The sequence below is a fragment of the Somniosus microcephalus genome, chromosome 17 (assembly GCF_052327205.1).
Source record: "Somniosus microcephalus isolate GS21.2 chromosome 17, FLI_Smic_1.0, whole genome shotgun sequence".
NCBI classification, from domain to species: domain Eukaryota; kingdom Metazoa; phylum Chordata; class Chondrichthyes; order Squaliformes; family Somniosidae; genus Somniosus; species Somniosus microcephalus.
In genome coordinates, this window is record NC_141003.1 from 71,978,619 (window position 1) to 71,997,241 (window position 18,623).

Consider the following 18,623-nt stretch of genomic DNA (forward strand, 5'->3'; position numbering starts at 1 on the left):
TAGCCTGACGAGTGTCACTGTCTAGGCTCACACCTGAAGATTTTGGGGGGGGGGGATGGGGGCAGGTGCCCGTTAAGCTGACCCCCAGCAGGAGCCAGCATCTTCTGAAGAGCATGGAGGGAAAATTGGAACAATGTATTAATGTTTGATTCAGACCTCAACAAATGCAGCCACTCTTAGAGGAACAGCTTAAGTTCAGTGCGGCTGCAGACTCCCAATAGGAACCAGGGTGCAACTCTACACTTGTGATCATTTTTATTCTTAAATGATCTTGGCATTTGGATAATTGATCTGCAAAGAGAGGCTCTGCAGACTCAAATTATAGCTGGGAGAACAAATTGAGGTGTGGAAGAAATACTTCCAAGTGTTTAAAATTATTAAGGGAACGAATGAGGCGGAACCAGAGAAGTTGTTCTATGTGCAGAACCAGAAGCAAAGGGCCAGTAGTCATCATTATAAGCTTAAATAAGCACAAGCAAGATATGACAACACTCAGCGTCCCTTCATTGGAGAGCTGCATATTAATTATGTGCTACAGCCAAATGTGCGGTGAATAATCTTCCATGAATCTTTTCCGAGAGTTCGGGACAAGATCCTGATAAGGGAATGAGCGAAAGGACAGGGTTTTGGGGGGGGGGGGGGGGGGGCGGGAGGCGGTGTAGGGCAGGTATTGAACAGTCAAAAGGCCCAGAAAGGAGATTTCAATCAGGAATCAAATGACCTTTTATTTATTCCCACCCTCCTTTTTTATTGTTGAGTGTCTGTCATTCTCTTTTTAACCCAAATCTTTTCTCTATACCCTCCCCCCCGTCATGCTAGGCTCCTTCCCTGCAACCGAGAAGAGAAGGTGGGCGGTTTAGGGGCTGTAATTTCAACAGTGGTGAGGAGGCATTTGAGTGCAACCTAATGGAGACTCCTCAACCAAATTTCCCTCCCTGGTGCTTTTTTCAGCAGTGCTATGGATGTCGTGTGAAGCCAGAGATTGAACCTACAACTCAACACATTTGATGCCGTGCAATGGCACTTCATTGGAGAAGGCTTGCCCCTCCTATGGAAACGGGAAGAAAAAAAGACAAGTACAAGAAGCCCGACCAGCACCCTTTTTTTCCAACTTTATTGCAGAGTATCTTACGCGCACATTAAAGGACAGAGTCGTCATTGGTTCATGCAGTGCATTAGTAAATCTCATACAGCTTATGCAGTTGGGGGCATATATACGAGGAAGTTGGGACTGGAATCAGAAACCGCCCGTTTCTTTTTTGTGAATCTAAATAACAACGAACAGATGTTTCAATAATAATTCTGTGCGAGTGTTTTTTTTTGTGATTGACCAGCCCTAATTTAGAGGTAGCTCGACTGACACCGACATCATCCTCTGCTGCCTCTATTGACAAAACCCATAATAATTCGGAGTGTACGGGATATTGGTGCTGCAGGATGTCTCACTTGCATACAGACTTGTTGTGGCACGCACAAATTAAAGAGAGGATGAGCACCATTTCAGGTAGGGCATGCCCCTTTTGATTGGCCTACACATACCAGGGACAAAAAACAACCTGATTTATGAAAAGCTCCGACAAAACTCTCCCAACTTATTTTCACTCTTTTCTAAATACACTTGAGTTTATTCCATGTTTGATCTAAAGGTTCTGTTACCATGTGGCTTGGAGCAGCCTAGGAAAATAAAACCCACTCCTTCACCCACTCACCCTCCCATCATTACATTTGAAGTCTGCCGCTCGTCTCCTGGACGAATGGATCCAAGGAAATGGGAGCAAATGCACAACTTAAAGTTGGGTCAAGTGATTTACACTGGGGGCGCGCTGTAGTCTGTACATTAAGGAGTCGACAAGACTCGAAAATCATCTCAACACGGCACAAGCCTTAGACTTTCGGTGAAGATTTCTTTTGTATGTGGGACCCAGTCATCTGCATCTGTTTCTTAAGCAAAACGCTTCATTGGCTTGAGGCCCTCCCTCTCATACGGAGTCTGCTTTTCATTTGTGCATTTTAGCACAAATTCTTCTCCTTTCAAAACCCCACGCCATAATCATTTATGTCCCAGATGCACCGTAATAAAATCCAATCAGATGAGAAATGTATTTTAAAGAGTTCAAATAGTCTCCGATGAGTTTTGCATAAATGTCCTTTATTAATCGAAGACAGGCACAGATAATCTAATCTCACTACAGCCGAGTTGAGCGCTAATCTTATTTTCACCCATTCATCTCAGTGGAACTTGCCTAATCAGGTAACCCAATCATTTACATAAAACTCCCCGTTCTTACACAATTAAGCACCAGGTCTGCACACGTCCTCATCTTTATTCGGTCAAGTAAGGTGTCTCCTGTAATTCAGAGATCAGCTGATATTTAATAATCAAGACAAACCTGTTCTGTACTGTTTATCATTTTTTGTTTAAGTTTCTCGATCAATTCTCTCCCCCGCTGTCCTGAATTTAACGTTCCACGGATGAACGGCTGCCCTCCAAGACCAAGTGGCTGTTTCTCATCTGTGTAGCTCAGCGACTGTCGGCAGGCTATTCAACTAGAGAGAGCATCACAACTGAGCCCAATCCTGGGCTGGCGTGAACATCCACATGCTTGCACCGGTGAGTGGGCAGCAATGAGGAGCAGGAACCCTCCCCCCACCACCACCCCGAGTTTTCTTTCCTTAGCTACGGGGTGCGGAAGCCAATTGTAATCTCCCAAATGCCACCTTGGCTAAAATGAGCTAACCCTGCACAGACTGGGACCTGAGTCAGAGTCTGCGTGCTACACCGAGTGGGCCCTTTACCCACTGACCATCAGTGGAGCTTTTTATCAGCTGAATTTTCAGTTGGTGCCGAGTAGATCTAACTGTCAACTAAAAACGATTATTATTTGGAAGTTCCTGGTGAATTTTTCCTATATTTCCATGTGGTTACATTTCATGGCAAATCAAAGGCCTTTAACTGGCTTACAAGCGGATATTTTGGGTCCATTTTGAACCTCAGGAAGGAAGTGCAAGTACAGCACTCCTGCCACCGCACAGTAGTACGTTCTGTTTTTATACAGGAATTAGTTTGATCAGTGTAGTGCATTCTTCTAAAATGTTATTTGACTGAGTTTTATACTGTTGTCTTGCAGGAGGTTTCAGACAGTAGCTGAAGCGCTAGTTCTCTCCTGTGACCACAGGCACAGTTGGCTACAGCTGGACCAGCTTGTATGTACTTGGCTGTACACATGGTGCTTTCTTGCAGTCGGGGTGGCGGGGGAAGAATGGGGAGTTTTTGAAGGTGAGGCAGGACAATGCCAGAGAATGAAACATTTCCCACCTTGGGCATCCAGATTCGGTTTCAAGTGATGACGGGTCAGGTATAGGAGAGATAAGATGTGGAGTAAAGCTTCCTCTACGTTGCGCAACAATAAAGCCTAGCCCCAACCTCAGATAAGCGTTCCCTATTGCGCCAGGCCAGGTTTCAATATTCCACTCTTAAACTGCGAGTGAGATTGTCAAATTTAGCACAAAGTATGAGCCCCATCAGACTCTCCTGTCTAATCTTCAGTTGTCGAACATTGGATTCAAATGGTGCAAATTTTGCTGCATTGACGTTTCCCGTGTCAATTTGAAGAATTAATAGGATGACATACTGTATTTAATAAACGTGCTAATGGTACAGGTAGCAGAGCATCATCACTGCAGCAACTTGGCCTTTTATTTTATTAGCAGCTTATCCTTTTTATGGTCACTAACCGAAATGTCAACTGGACACTGTAGCCAATTTGAGGGGGGGGGGGGTGAACGGAGGGGGGGGAGAGGGGGAGGCGGGAAGTGCGTCAAAATCTACTGACTGATTTTAAGTTGCCACCTTTGGGCAGGCGAGTTTGCCAGCTGTTAACAAAGAAGTACAGTGCTGCATTAACAGAAGTGTGTGTGGGTGGGCAGAATGGGCATTATCATAAGAAACCGATGGTGCTGCTAGAAGTCAGCTGATCACTGGGTGGCACTGATGGTGATCCAACCTTCTGAGGTGAAGGAGGAAACACAGGGGTGTAGCATGAGGCAGCTGCGCGAGATCCCAAAGGAAGAAAAAATGGGGGGGTAGGTCCTGTTAATTCTGAGCTGCAGTTTTGATTGGCCAGCGAAAAGGAAAGCAGGCCCATGAGAACAAAACTCCTTCCGACAAAGAACTTCCCTTGGTACTTCTCAGAAGGCAACAAGGTACAATAGCGCCACCTTAACCTTCATAATCTATGTACATGTTTCACCACTAATGAACTTGAACAGTTAAACATACACTAAAATATAATGGCAACTTGCCTTTGAGCCTAGCCGCAATTCTAAATAGGTTGGAGTTGCTCTTTACTAAGTCCCCACTTTGTGGCTGGGTCTTTAAACTGTGGTGATCTTCTTGTCCTTGGTGGCTTGTTTGATAGCAGCCTGTTCGCAGATGATCTCTTTGAGCCGCTGCAGGCGCATGTTTTGTGTGGTCTGATCTCCAACTCCAGTCTGGCTGCGGTGGAGGAGACTTAGGGCATTGATGTACTCCAGTTCTGTGTACTTCACCCCTTGGTCTACCACTAGGTTCAACAGCTCATCGGGACTGTTGTACAGCATCTCATAGTACTGCCTGTGTATAAAAGGCACATAGCAAACCAGAATTAAAGGCACCAGGTGCACTGACAATAACTTCATATGTTTTATCTTAAAGGTTCTAGGTAACAAGACAGGTACAAATGAGGAAGGCCATTAGGCACATCCTAGCTTATCTATCTAAAAAAAACTATAGCAGCATGTTTCTTAAATGATTGTAGGGTCTTTGCCTCCACTGCCCCATCCAGAAGTTCATTCCAAGCATTGCTCACTCTTTATACGAAGGACTTCCCGACATCAGTCCTAAATCTGCCTTGCACCGAGTTTGATCTTTGTTCTATGGTTACAATTTAATTTGAAGTAGGTTTGTCTTTTCTATACCATTTACTAACTCGTATACTTCTATGAGGTACGCTCTCAGTCGCCCCGTTTCAAGGATGAAGAGCTCAGGCTCTTCAGTCTATCCTCATAACTCAGTCCCCTTGTGGCTCTCTCTGCACTGCCTCAAGGGATTGAATGGCCACCCTGACCAAAACTGGACACAGTACCAAAGGCGCAATCTGACCATCAACTACCGTGAAATCTGATGGGCAAGTTGCTCTATGGTACAGTTACCTTTTGAAGAATTTAAAGAATAGTCTATGGGTTATACTGATGTATAAGTCACTCCCTTGTAGTCAAAGAACATATGGATAAACATAATGTTGTTCAAATCCCACCATGGCAGTTGGAGAATTGGAATTCAGTTTAAAAAGCCTGGAACTAGATGAAACTGGTTTCAGTAAGTGATCATGAAGCTGTCGGATTGTCCTGAAAACTGGTTCACTAATGTCCTTCAGAGAAGGAAACATGCTGTCCTTACCTGGTCTGTGATTCCAGACCAATGTGGTTGACTCTTAACTGCCCTCGGAAGTGGCCTAAGTGAGCCCATCAGTTGTATCAAGATGCAAGTCCAGCACCACCTTTGCAGGGCAACTAGGGATGGACAATAAATGCTGACCTTGCCAGCAACACCCACATCCTAAAAATTTATAAAAAAGACCACATCCTGACCATCACCTGGCACTGCATCAAATGCCCATTTCACGATCCTGCTACCCCTTTTAAATAATCACCTTCACAGTAACTCCTTTATGGCCGTTCCATGGATGATGGCATTACCTCTTTTTGAAATTAAAGAAATCAACAGAGGGGAAAATGTGCTAAATATTTAGTGTTAATTAAATAATTTGTTTACATTTTTTTCCTGTCCATCTCTGTTAGGATGCAAGTCATCTTGCTGATCCTAAAATGCTGAAACTTCAGCAAGTCATCACTTTCGGTTGGTAGCACTCTTGCCTTTGAGTCAGATGCCCCACTCTAGGACTTGAGCATATAAACTTGGCTGACACCCCAGGGCAGTACGTACTGAAGGAATGCTGTACTGTCAGATGTGCCATCTTTTAGATGAGCCATTAAACCATCGCTATCGACCGGTTTAGATGGCTATAAAAGATTCTATGGCGCTAGACAAATAGAAGCAAGGGAGTTCTCCTGTATAGAACATCTGGAATACTGCGTCCAATTCTGGGAGGATATACTGGCCTTGGAGGGAGTACAGCACAGATTCACAAGAATTATACCGGGGCTTAAAGGGTTAAATTACGAGGACAGGTAGCATAAACTTGACTTGTATTCCCTTTAGTATAGAAGATTGAGGGGTGATCTAATCAAGGTTTTTTTTTAAATGATAAAAAGATTCAATAGGGTAGATAAAGAGAAATTATTTCCTCTGGTAGAGGAATCCACAACAAGGAAGCATAATCTTAAAATTAGAGATAGGCCATTCAGGAGTGAAATAAGCACTTCTTCACACAAAAGGTCGAAGAAATCTGGAACATTAAGAAGGCAAATGGTATGTTGACCTTCATAGCGAGAGGATTCGAGCACAGGAGCAAGGATGTCTTGCTGCAGTCGTACAGGGCCTTGGTGAGACCACACCTTGAATATTGTGTGCAGTTTTGGTCGCCTTATCTGAGGAAGGATGTTCTTGCCATGGAGGGAGTGACGTATGAGGAGAGATTGGGTCGATTAGGCTTATATTTGCTAGAGTTTAGAAGAATGAGAGGGGATCTCATGGAAACTTACAAAATTCTAACAGGACTAGACAGACTAGATGCAGGAAGGATGTTCCCGATGATGGGGGAGTCCAGAACCAGGGGTCACAGTCTAAGGATAAGGGGTAAGCCATTTAGGACTGAGATGAGGAGGAATTTCTTCACCCAGAGAGTGGTGAACCTGTGGAATTCTCTGTCACACAGGGCAGTTGAGGCCAATTCATTAAATATATTCAAGAAGGAGTTGGATATATTTCTTGAGGCTAAAGGGATCAAGGGATATGGGGAGAAAGCAGGGACAGGGTACTGAATTTGGATGATCAGCCATGATCTCATTAAATGGCGGAGCAGGCTCGAGGGGCCGAATGGCCTACTCCTGCTCCTATCTTCTATGTTTCTAAAGGCTGTGGATGCTGGATCAATTGATATTTGCAAGACTGAGATGGATAGACTTTTGTTAAGTAAGGGATTATGGAGCAAAGGCAGGTAAATAGGATTGAGATACAGATCAGCCGTGATCTAACCAAATGACAGAACAGCAGCTATAGAAACGTGAGTTTATTCTTTCGTACAGTACTGTTGGATGTGGCCTCAGGCAGGTGAGATATTAAGCCAAGGTCCAAACACCCTGTTCCTGTGCTTCACATGGACATTAGGGGTCCCATGACACCATTCGAAGAGCTGGGAGTTTTTCCAGTGCCTTGGCCAACAATGCTCCCCACTCTAGGACTTGAGCACATAAACTTGGCTGACATTCCAGAGCAGTACTAAGAATGATAACTGGTCACTCATCCAATTGCAATTTATTGGGATTTTGATTATGTGCAAATTGGCTGCTGTGTTTGTCTGTGTAACAAGAGTCACTGCATTTCAAAATAATTCATTGTATGTGAAACAAGAGGGGGCTGGACCAGTTTTGGACTGGGGCAGAGACAGCATCATATAGAAGGGAAGTGGTTTTACAGATAACACTTGGTCCTGGACTGGTTATGATCACCTGAGAGGGTCGGGGAGGAATTTCCCCCAGAGTATTTTTCCCTTATTGAGTTTATCTCTTTTGTTGCTTCTTCCAGGAGATTACATAGCTGCCGGGGAGTGGGTTGGAAGTGTCTAGTCATGATGCTCCAGCCATCATGAGCGTGCGGCAGGACTGATGGACCAGCTGGTCTTTTCCTGCCCATCATTTGTTTTTGGAAGTTTCCGAGAGATGTGATAAAGTGCTTTATAAATGCAAGTCTTTCTTTTCCAGAAGAGGTGGAGAGAAAATGCCAAATAAATTAGTGCAGTTGGTTTGCAATGTCTTTTCCTGATATCACGAAGTAAACCAGCATTCTTATGCTAAGGTACGCCGTCTTACATATAATACCCTTTATAACTTGGAGCCACCATTTACCTAAAATGCATATCTGATAGAAAATAAGGCAGTTCAGATAATTACAATAGAGAACAAAGTCTAAATAGGAAATCTTTGGGTAGAAAGGCCAATTATATTCACTCGTTCGTATGTCATCATGCGATATGATCACTGGAATCATCCATCAAATTTTGAGCAGATTTTTTTTTCTCTGCTTGTACAAGCCAGAATGACCTGTCATAAATATTTATGAATAACCTCAAAGGAAAGAATGAAAAATTAACAGAAATCAGTGTCGAGTTGAAACTTATTTATGCAAAGGGTTCATGACCAACGGCAAGGTAGATTTCAAAGTTAGTCACAACTTTGCAGTGAAAATCTCTGCTCCCCTGCTATACCAGCAGAAAGCAAGCGTGGAGTTAGCAGAAATTAAGCATTTCAGATCTGACATTTTTATTAATAAACTTTAACATGCATTAAGCATCACCTAGTTAGTTGGCATTGGGTTCACGTGGCGTGTTACTTATGGATATCCTCTGGTTTTAAGGTCCTGGTCCTCATGGAAAATGGGATTAGAATAGACAGGGCTTGATGGCCAGCGCAGACACGATGGGCTGAAGGGCCTCTTTCTGTGCTGTATAACTCTATGACTATGCTGTGGTCTCGCCCCATCTTTTCTGAGTAATCTCCTCCAGCTGTATGACCCAGCACGCACTCTCCGCTCCTCCAACTTGGGATCAATGCTCATCCCCCAACTTGGGATCAATGCTCATCCCCCATGATCCCATCGGAGGCTCTTTGGAACTCTCTAGTGCTCTGCCTTACGGCTATTCTCCCTTCAAAAAAATAATTTTTGAACCCGTTCCATTAGTCCCCTAAGCCCTCCTTTCCTGTCTCTTATTTGGCCTTCTCCTCTAGCTTTTGTTCTAATATGTAAAGAGCATTATAAAAATGCAAGTTGTTGTTGCGTTCTTTGGCCAGGCAAGGGTGGCACTGTGCAAGGGAAGGTTGGTGTGAATAGGTAGCTGTGTAGGAAATGAAGAGGTGAGTGGGCATGCTGGGTTGGTTATTTCCCAAAAGAAAGACTTTCATTTATATAGCGTCTTTCATGACCTCAGGACATTCTAACGAGCTTTACAGCCAATGAAGTACTTTTGAAGTGTAGTCACTGTTGTAATGCAGGAAATGCGGCAGCCAATTTGCGCACAGCAAACTCTCACAAATAACAATGAAATAAGTGATCAGATCATTTGTTTTAGGTGTTAGGTGAGGGATAAATATTGGCTAGGACATTGGGAGAACTCCCTTGCTCTTCTTCAAATCGTGCCACGCTATCTTTTGGTCACCCGAGATGGCAGACGTTTCATCCGAAAGGCATGGCATCTCTGACAATGCAGCACTCCCTCAGTATTGCATTGAAAGGCCAGCCTACATTATATGCTCAAGCCTCTGGAGTGGGTCTTAAATTCATGACCTTCTGACTAAGAGACAAAAGTGCTACCACTGAACCAAAGCAGACACCTAAATTATAGGGTTCAAGGGCGAGCTATAGTTCTCCTCTGCCACTCTGACTGCTGAATGGGTGCTTTTATGGTTGGGGGGGGAGGGGGGCGCCAGGGGATGCCACTCGAATGTTTCAAAGCTGTGTCAGCCTCTCGGAGGAGATCTAGGTTGCCCGCTTCTTCCCCAGCTCCAGGCAAAGGCTCCGGAGGTTGCAGGTGCTCAGCATGATTTGCTGTAGGAACAATTGCCCTTCCCCCAAATTGAGGTGATGGACGTCCTAGATTGAATGACACAGTCTGGATTTTCTTCATAACTTTTTCGGTGAATTTTTCAGTTCATCAAGCAGACAGGTAACACTGTTATACTTGAAACTCAGTTATACTTCTGGCGCCTAGTATCAGGAAAAGTGACCATGAAGCGGTCAGATTGTTGTAAAAACCCAACTGGTTTACTAATGTCCTTTAGGGAAAGAAACCTGCCGTCCTTACCCGCTCTGGCCTATACATGACCAGACCCACACCACATGGTTGACTCTTAAGTGCCCTCTGAAGTAGGATAGCAAGCCACTCAGTTGTATCAAACCGCTACAATGCAGCGGTTCAAGAAGGTGGCCCAATGCCACCTTTTCAGGGCAACTAGGGATGGGTAATAAATGTCAGCTTTGCCAGCAACGCCCACATCCCAGGAATGACTAAAATAAAAAAGTGTTAGCATCACCAATCATAGTCAAGTGCAGACTGAGTTTATATCTTCATTTCCTACACTAGCCCGCTTTCGGTCCCGAGTGAGACTGCCAATTTAGTACCAACTAGTTCTGAACTGTCAGAAGTTCTGGGTTGTGGACATGTACCCACTAGAAATGGGCTTGAAGAGCTGAAAGGCCTTTTCCCATTCCAACATCCTAAATTAATTTTATTAAGGACCCCTTTATCAGCAAAGTAGACAATTTAGCTTTCAGTTCTATCAGATTAAGGATGCACTTTCACATTGATGCATACCCCAAACTGCTTTGCATTTATGCAAAAAGGGCAATATAACTCAGATCAGGATCTGACACCTAAATGCACTAAAGCTATGCAAAATGAGTCGTCTCCTCCCTCAGGAGTTGTGTTCACACTGCTTTAAATTTGCAACAGATGCAGTATAACTCCAATCTGGTGTAAAGGCACATCTTAAAAGTATCTGGGCAGATCCATTGGCTTTCTGGGAATTTTTAAAACTTTGTATAGAATTGTTTTAACTTGAGAAAGCAGACAGTCCCTCCTAATATTACAAATTAGCTGCCAAGGGAGAGGAGCTCTGCGTATTCATGGTAGCAGACATATGCAGAGCTCCATTGTCATTCCATCTCTCTATCAGTGACAGTCAGGCTGGTACAATACAACAAGGATGTGTCATTGTGCATTGCAGCCAGCAGATACTGGTCTCAGATCAATGATCATTCATCTCAATGCTGTTTGCAGGATCTTACTGTGCATAAATGAGGATTACAAAAAGGCTTTCACTTCAATAAAATGTCCAAAAACACTTGCTATACAATGAATTACTTTACAATGACTATTGTTAGGTGAGCAGCCATTTTGTGCACAGAGAAGTTTTACAAACAGAAATGAGATCAACGATCAATTAATTTGTTTGTTGTGGGTGGGTGGGTAGTATTGACTAGGACACTACAAGAACTCTATTTTCCTCTTTGAATAGCGACATTGGATCTTGAACATCCACCAGCAGGCAGGCAAGCCTCAATTTAATGTCTCATCTGAAGCACTCCCTCAGTACTGCACTGAAGTGTTAACCGAGACTGTGCGCTCAAGTCCTGGGATAGGGCTGGACCCACAATCTTCTGACTTGAGGACTAGAGTTTACCCTGAAACAAGCTGACATCTGTAGGGCCAAAGTGTGATTGCAGCGTATGTGAAGTGAGAGTACAAGGTAGCAATGCAGTGAGCTGCCCGCTCCTTCTTGCCTGTATTCTCTTGAATTCAGGAGAATGAGAGGGGATCTCATTGAAGCATACAACATTATTACAGGGCTTGATAGGGTGGATGCTGGGAGAATGTTTCCCTTGGCTGGGGAGTCTAGAACCAGGGGCCACAGCCTCAGGATAAAGGGTAGGCCATTCAGGACTGAGATGAGAAGAAATTTCTTCACACAGAGGGTGGTGAATCTTTGGAATTCTCTACCCCAGAGGGCTGTGGAGGCTCAGTCATTGGGTATATTCAAAACAGAAGTTGATAGATTTCTGACTAGTAAGGGCATCAAGGGATATGGCGGTAGGGCCGGTGAATGGAGTGGAGGCAGAAGATCAGCAATGATCTCATTGAATGGCGGAGCAGGCTCGAAGGGCCGAATGGCCTACTCCTGCTCCTATTTCTTATGTTCTTAGGTTCTTACACAAAATGGGAGCAGTTCTGATTTTTTTTGTTGCTCTTTGAACCTTCCCAGTAGTGAAGAAAGCAACACAAACAGAAATATAGTTTACAGCTGCGTGCTCTTAGCTTCCGCAGAAACTGAACTATAGGTTGCTGCCCTTAATAACGGACATCCCTAACTTTAATGCTGAAAGACTGCATGCAAAGGAAAAATTTGCTTGGTTGTGGGGAAGAGCAGAGGACTGGGATTAATTGGTACCTGTTTCACAGGCACAATGGGCCGAATAGCCGCCTTCTGTGCTGTAATATTTTATGATCAGCACGCAAGTGATAACCTCCAGATTTACAGCTCATAAAAACCTGCACGATCGTGCTGTTCATGCACTGCATTTAATGGCAAATCCATGTTTGGGTGACTGAGTGGGTTAATACTTAATGCGGATGCTGAAACCGATGTTATCTTTCTCTACATCATTAGGAGAAGAACTACAATTTAGTTATGACCGTAAGGTGTGGTTTAATTTGTCTTAAACTGCAAAATATAGATAGTCCTCAAGGGCTGCATGAAATATTCAGCTCCATTAAATACCATAATACGGGAAAACATTGATTAGTGATATTTACGATGTCAAACATTGAAAGTCCAGCTTATTTGCATGTGGAACTAGCAGCGGCATTATATGTTTATAATTCAGGGCACAGACAGCGAAATGGAATATTCTGGCATTGCAAATAAATTAGAGCAAATTTATTGGGTTGTTTTGCAAATACATTCGGCTCAGATGAACAAAATATCACAGGGCTAGTTTGAAGCATTATGCGAAATGTAAATTTCACATTTAAACATTAACATAAGGCATTTAAACCAAGGACAGCACACTCTCATCAAAATAACCTACTGTGATGAATAATTAAAATTGCCATTCTGCCTGCCTTTTTATGTCTACATTTTGGGCGGGAGGGGGGGGGGGGGGGAGGAAACCTGAGATTTAATGTTGCGTTTTTTGCAGTTGATACATCTGGCTGGCTAATCAGAAGAAATGAACATGTGTGTGTATGAAATCAGTAAGGAAATGTAATTCTGTCATTCAGTCCCCCGTCAGCAGAGTCCAACAGCGCCAGTGTCAATTATTTTCATTTTTCAAATTATCACTGCAGTCATAAAAACACCATATAGACACATAATGGGACAGAATTTACTGTAAAAATAACGGTGACGCTAATGGCACTCACCGTTATTTATGTGCAAATCAGGCAACAACTTCAGGTGAGCGCAGATAAATGAGAAAATCTGGAAGTTGCTGTCCGAGATGCACCGCCTCTCCGTAAACTGCGTGAAAACAGCATCCCGCCTTCTGGCTCCCCATTCAAACGTATTGATCGGCGTGACGTCCCTGTACTTACGTCGTAGATATGGACTAAACTCGCCACAGAAAGTTAGGGCTTGTCCCATTCATTCTATGTACCTTATTTATCGGTGTGATAAGTCTTAATTCCTGCCAAACAACCTCTCTGGCACTGAAAATTCCTTCAGATTTTATTTGTTGTTGGAGATTTAAACAAAAATTTAACTTTTTCTTTGTCTCGTCTCTCCCTCTCTCTGAATCCCTTCTTTCTTTCACCTTCTGTACCTGATTTTAAGCACTGAATTCACTATTCTAACGGACACTTCCTGGTTCAGACTCTGTGCTGTTCATTAACAATCCTTCAATCTGATTGGTTAATGAGACACACAGTTGCTTGCCTGCTAACACAGGTCCCAGATGCCCTGTAGAGGGCGCTGCGCCATTTGAATCTCTAATTTACAACAACTTCCAGTGCACAAGGTCATGGAAATTAAATGGGCAAGGGCAAGTCTAATGAAGGGTGGGCGCCGCTCGTTCACTGACTATAGTAAATTCTAGCCCATTTAGATCTTTTTCAGTGGTAACTATTAGTTTAAATACTGGACCCTGGACATTTCTTGGGCGTTGAACGAGGCGGGGTGGGGGGGGGGGGTGTAAACTGCACCAATTTCCTAGTGCTGTCTCCCACTCCCCCAAGGGTGTCTGAAATAAGTCAGGTGCCCACAAACACAGATTTTCTGCTTGCATGTGAGAAAAACAGAAACTTATACATTTACTGAATCTAATCTAGCCTTTTTCTTTGTTTTTGAGAGAGATCTTTTTATCAATCGCCTCGAGGTATTCCTGCTCCCACTTCTACACCCCAGTAATGTGCTGCAGAAGAAAAGCATGCCCTACTTTTCCACACCAGCCACCCATGACTGAGATGGCCACTTTCAGTGTGAGCAGTTGTGTGTGTTGACTTGTATGCACTAAGAACTGTCATGAGAGAAAGGAGAGTGATAGAGAGTGAAAGTTATCAAGATTCATACCCATCAGTCTGGTTTCCGGAGGTGACAGCATAATGTTCTACATCACTGCACCACAATTCTAGCACAGAATGCCCAGAAGACACAGTGGGTGAATTTGGACCCTGCTGGGCCCTGGACATTTCTTGGGCGTTGAATGGGGCGGGGAGGTGGTGATAAACTGCACCAATTTCCTGGTGCTGTCTCCCACTCCCCAAGGGTGTCTGAAATAAGTCAGGTGCCATATTGAACATAAGAAATAGGAGCAGGAGTAGGACATTCGGCCCCTCGAGCCTGCTCCGCCATTCAATAAGACCGTGGCTGATCTTCTACCTCATCTCCACTTTCCTGCACCATCCCCATATCCCCTGATTCCCTTAATATCCAAAAATCTATTAATCTCTGGCTTCAAATGACTGAGCTTCCAAACAGCCCTCTGGGGTAGAGAAATCCAAAGAGTCACTATCTTCTGAGTGAAGAAATTTCTCATCTCAGTCCTAAATGGCCGACCCCTTATTCAGAGACTGTGACCCCTGGTTCTAGACTCACCAGCCAGGGGAAACATCCTCCCTGCATCTACCCTGTCAAGCCCTGTAAGAATTTTGTATGTTTCAATGAGATCACCTCTCATTCTTCTAAACTCCAGGGAATATAGGCCTACTCCACTTGATCTCTCCTCAAAGGACAATCCCCCCATCCCAGGAATCAGTCTGGTGAACCTTTGTTGCACTCCCTCTATGGCAAGTATATCCTTCCTTAGGTAAGGAGACAAAAACTGTACACAATACTCCAGGTGTGGTCTCACCAGGGCCCTATATAATTGCAGTAAGACATCTTAACTCTTATACTCAAATCTCCTTGAAATAAAGGCCAACATACCATTTGCTTTCTTAATTGCTTGCTGTACCTGCAGGTTAACTTTCAGTGATTTGTGTACAAGGACACCCAGGTCCCTCTGAACACCAACATTTCCCAATCTCTCACCATTTAAAAAATACTCTGCTTTTCTATTTTTGCTACCAAAGTGGATAACTTCACATTTATCCATATTATATTCCATTTGCCATGTTCTTGCCCACTTACTTAGCTTGTCTATATCCCCTTGAAGCCACTTTGCATCCTCCTCACAACTTACATTCCTACCTAGCTTTGTATCACCAGCAATCTTGGATATATTACATTTGGTCCCCTCATCCAAATCAATGATACAGATTGTGAATAGCTGAGGTCCAAGCACTGATCCTTGTGGTACCCCACTAGTTACAGCCTGCCAACCTGAAAATAACCCATTTATTCCTACTCTGTTTTATGTCCGTTATCCAATCCTGAATCCATGCTAGTATATTACCCCCAATTCCATGAGCCCTAATTTTGTTTAATAACCTCTTGTGTGGCACCTTATCGAATGCCTTCTGAAAATTCAAATACACCACATCCACTGGTTCCCACTTATCTATTCTGCTAGTTACAACCTCAAAAAACTCCAACAGATTTGTCAAACACGATTTCCCTTTCATAAATCCGTGTTGACTCTGCCTAATCCTATTATTATTTTCTAAGTGCCCTGTTACCATGTCCTTAATAATAGATTCTAGCATTTTCCCTACTACGGATGTCAGACTAACTGGTCTGTAGTTCCCCATTTTCTCTCTCCCTCCTTTCTTAAATAGTGGGGTTACATTTGCTACCTTCCAATCGCGGGAACCATTCTAGAATCAATGGAATTTTGGAAAATGACAACCAACGCAACCATTATCTCAATAGCCACCTCTTTGAAAACCCTACGAAGTAGGTCAGCAGATCCAGGGGATTTATCAGCTTTCAGTCCCATTAATTTCTCCAGTACTATTTTTTTGTTAATACTAATTTCTTTCAGTTCCTCATTCTCGCTAGACCCTAGGTTCTCCGGGAGATTTTTTGCGTCTACTTCTGTGAAGACAGACACAAAGCATTTGTTTAATTTCTCTGCCATTTCCTTATTCCCCATTACAATTTCTCCTGTCTCAGCCTGTAAGGGCCCCACATTTACTTTCACTAATCCTTTCCTTTGAGAGTCTGGCAATATTTAGGTGTCCCTGGCGGCCGCCTAAAACAGGTGTTGTGCCCCTTGCATAATGTTTCAGGTGCTATTCCCTTGAAGCTAGACAGTTGAGGGACGATCTAATCAAGGTGTTTAAAATGATAAAGAGATTTGATAGGGTAGATACAGAGAAACTATTTCCTCTGATGGGGGAATCCAGAACAAGAGGGGCAAAGCTTAAAATTAGAGCCAGGCCATTTAGGAGTGAAATTAGGAAGCACTTTTTCCACAAAGAGGGCAGTGAAAATCTAGGACTCTCCCTCCTAAAAGGCTATGGATGCTGGGACAGGGTGTTTTCAAGACTGAGATCGATAGATTTTTGTTAGGTCAGGGTATCATGGGATATGGAGCGAAGGTGGGTAAATGGAGTTGAGGTACAGATTAGAAAGAAAGAAAGACTTGCATTTATATAGTGCACTTCACGACCACCGGACGTCTCAAAGTGCTTTACAGCCAATGAAGTACTTTTGGAGTGTAGTCACTGTTGTAATGTGAGAAACGTGGCAGCCAATTCGTGCATAGCAAGCTCCCACAAACAGCAATGTGATAATGACCAAATAATCTGTTTTTGTTATGTTGATTGAGGGATAAATATTGGCCAGGATCTAACTGAATGGCACAACAGGCTCGAGGGACTGAATGGCCTCCTCCTGTTCCAATGTTCCTTGCATATGTTAATGAGGGGGCCCGACGCCCGTTTCAGGACCTCTCCTGGAAATGCGTCAGCACTGAGCTCTGGGCCAGCTCTGCTCAGTTATTTATTTCCTTCTGCAGCCTAACCAGTGGTCCTGAAGGGGACATCTGGATGCTGCCATAAGGTAAATATTTCCCTCCCAGCGCCACACCACTACTGTGGGCTGCAGCACACCTGAAATATGCCATCGAGACCCGCACCCCAATTTCGGTTGTGTCTTGGGCCTATGGCCTCTCGTCCGTGTTCCCAACACAGCCCATAACCTCAGTGTCACCAAAGATAACAAGGTCAGTTTACTTCCTTTTAATGGGTCAACATGTTACCAGTGGAAATCCTGTGGTGCTGCCCACAGTGGTTGGATGATCTAAGGTCAGGAATGCTATCATACCATAGAATGCACAATGTATTCTTCTTTTGTTAGGGTGTTCCACTAAGACCACAATAACTAATGTTAAGCAAACATAACCTCAGGCCAATTATGAGTTTAATTGTCTGGTGAGGGAACTACGTATGTAGATTGGAAAATGTTTGTAAGTTTCAGGCTGTGGGGCAGAAGTACCTAGCTCTCTTACGCAGTCCCTCAGAACCTAAGATGACTTGCTTCCACATTAAAAATGAGTTTGCAGGTGACTGATTAGTCTAATGCGGGACATACAGTCTCTGTCACAGGTGGGGCAGACAGTGGTTGAAGGGGCGGGTGGGTGGGGTGTTTGGGTTGACGTGCGATCCTTCCGCTGTTTGCGCTTGGTTTCCGTTTGCTCCCAGCGAAGAGACTCGAAGTATTAGGCGCCTTCCCGGATGCTTCTCCTCCACTTTGTACGGTCTTGGGCCAGGGATTCCCAGGTGTCGGTGGGGATGTTGCACTTTTCCAAGGATGCTTTGAGGGTGTCCTTGAAGCGTTTCCTCTGCCCACCTGGAGCTCCGAGTAGAGCGCTCATTTTGGGAGTCTCGTATCGGACATGTGGACGATGTGACCCGTCCATTGGAGTTGATTGAGCGTGGTCAAAGCTTCGATGCTGGGGATGTTGGCCTGAGCGAGAACATTGACGTTGGTGCACCTATCCTGCCAATGGATTTGCAGGATCTTGCGGAGGCAGCGTTGGTGGTACCTCTCTCGTGCTTTGAGGTGCCTGCTGTACATGGTCCATGTCTCTGAGGCATACAGGAGGGCGGGTATTACTACTGCTCTGTAGATCATGAGCTTGGTGCCGGGTTTGAGGTCCTGGTCTTCAAACACTCTCTTCCTCAGGCGACCGAAGGCTGCACTGGCTCACTGAAGGCGGTGTTGAACTTAGTCATCGACGTCTGCCCTTGTTGACAGTAGGCTCCCGAGGTATGGAAAGTGGTCCACGTTGTCCAAGGCCTTGTCGTGGATTTTGATCATCGGGGGGCAGTACTGTGTGGTGGGGGCAGGTTGGTAGAGGACCTTTGTCTTAAGGATGTTTAGTGTAAGGCCCATGCTCTCGTATGCTTCGGTGAAGGTGTTGACAATGGTTTGGAGTTCGAACTCCGAGTGAGCGCAGACGCAAGCGTCGTCTGCATACTGTAATTTGACGACAGAGGATGGGATGACCTTAGATGACTATGAATAATCTA

At 44.2% G+C, this 18,623-nt stretch overlaps 1 protein-coding gene across 1 annotated transcript in view; it reads right to left on the reverse strand.

The window, feature by feature from the left end:
- Nucleotides 1-1,095: 1,095 nt before the first annotated feature.
- The window catches only part of exoc4 (exocyst complex component 4), a 565,674-nt gene continuing 548,146 nt past the window's right edge, over nt 1,096-18,623 (reverse strand). Inside the window, exon 17 of the mRNA XM_086010674.1 lies at nt 1,096-4,612. Coding sequence (XP_085866800.1) covers nt 4,375-4,612 — 238 coding nt within the window. The 3' untranslated portion in view covers nt 1,096-4,374. The remainder of the gene's footprint in view (nt 4,613-18,623) is intronic.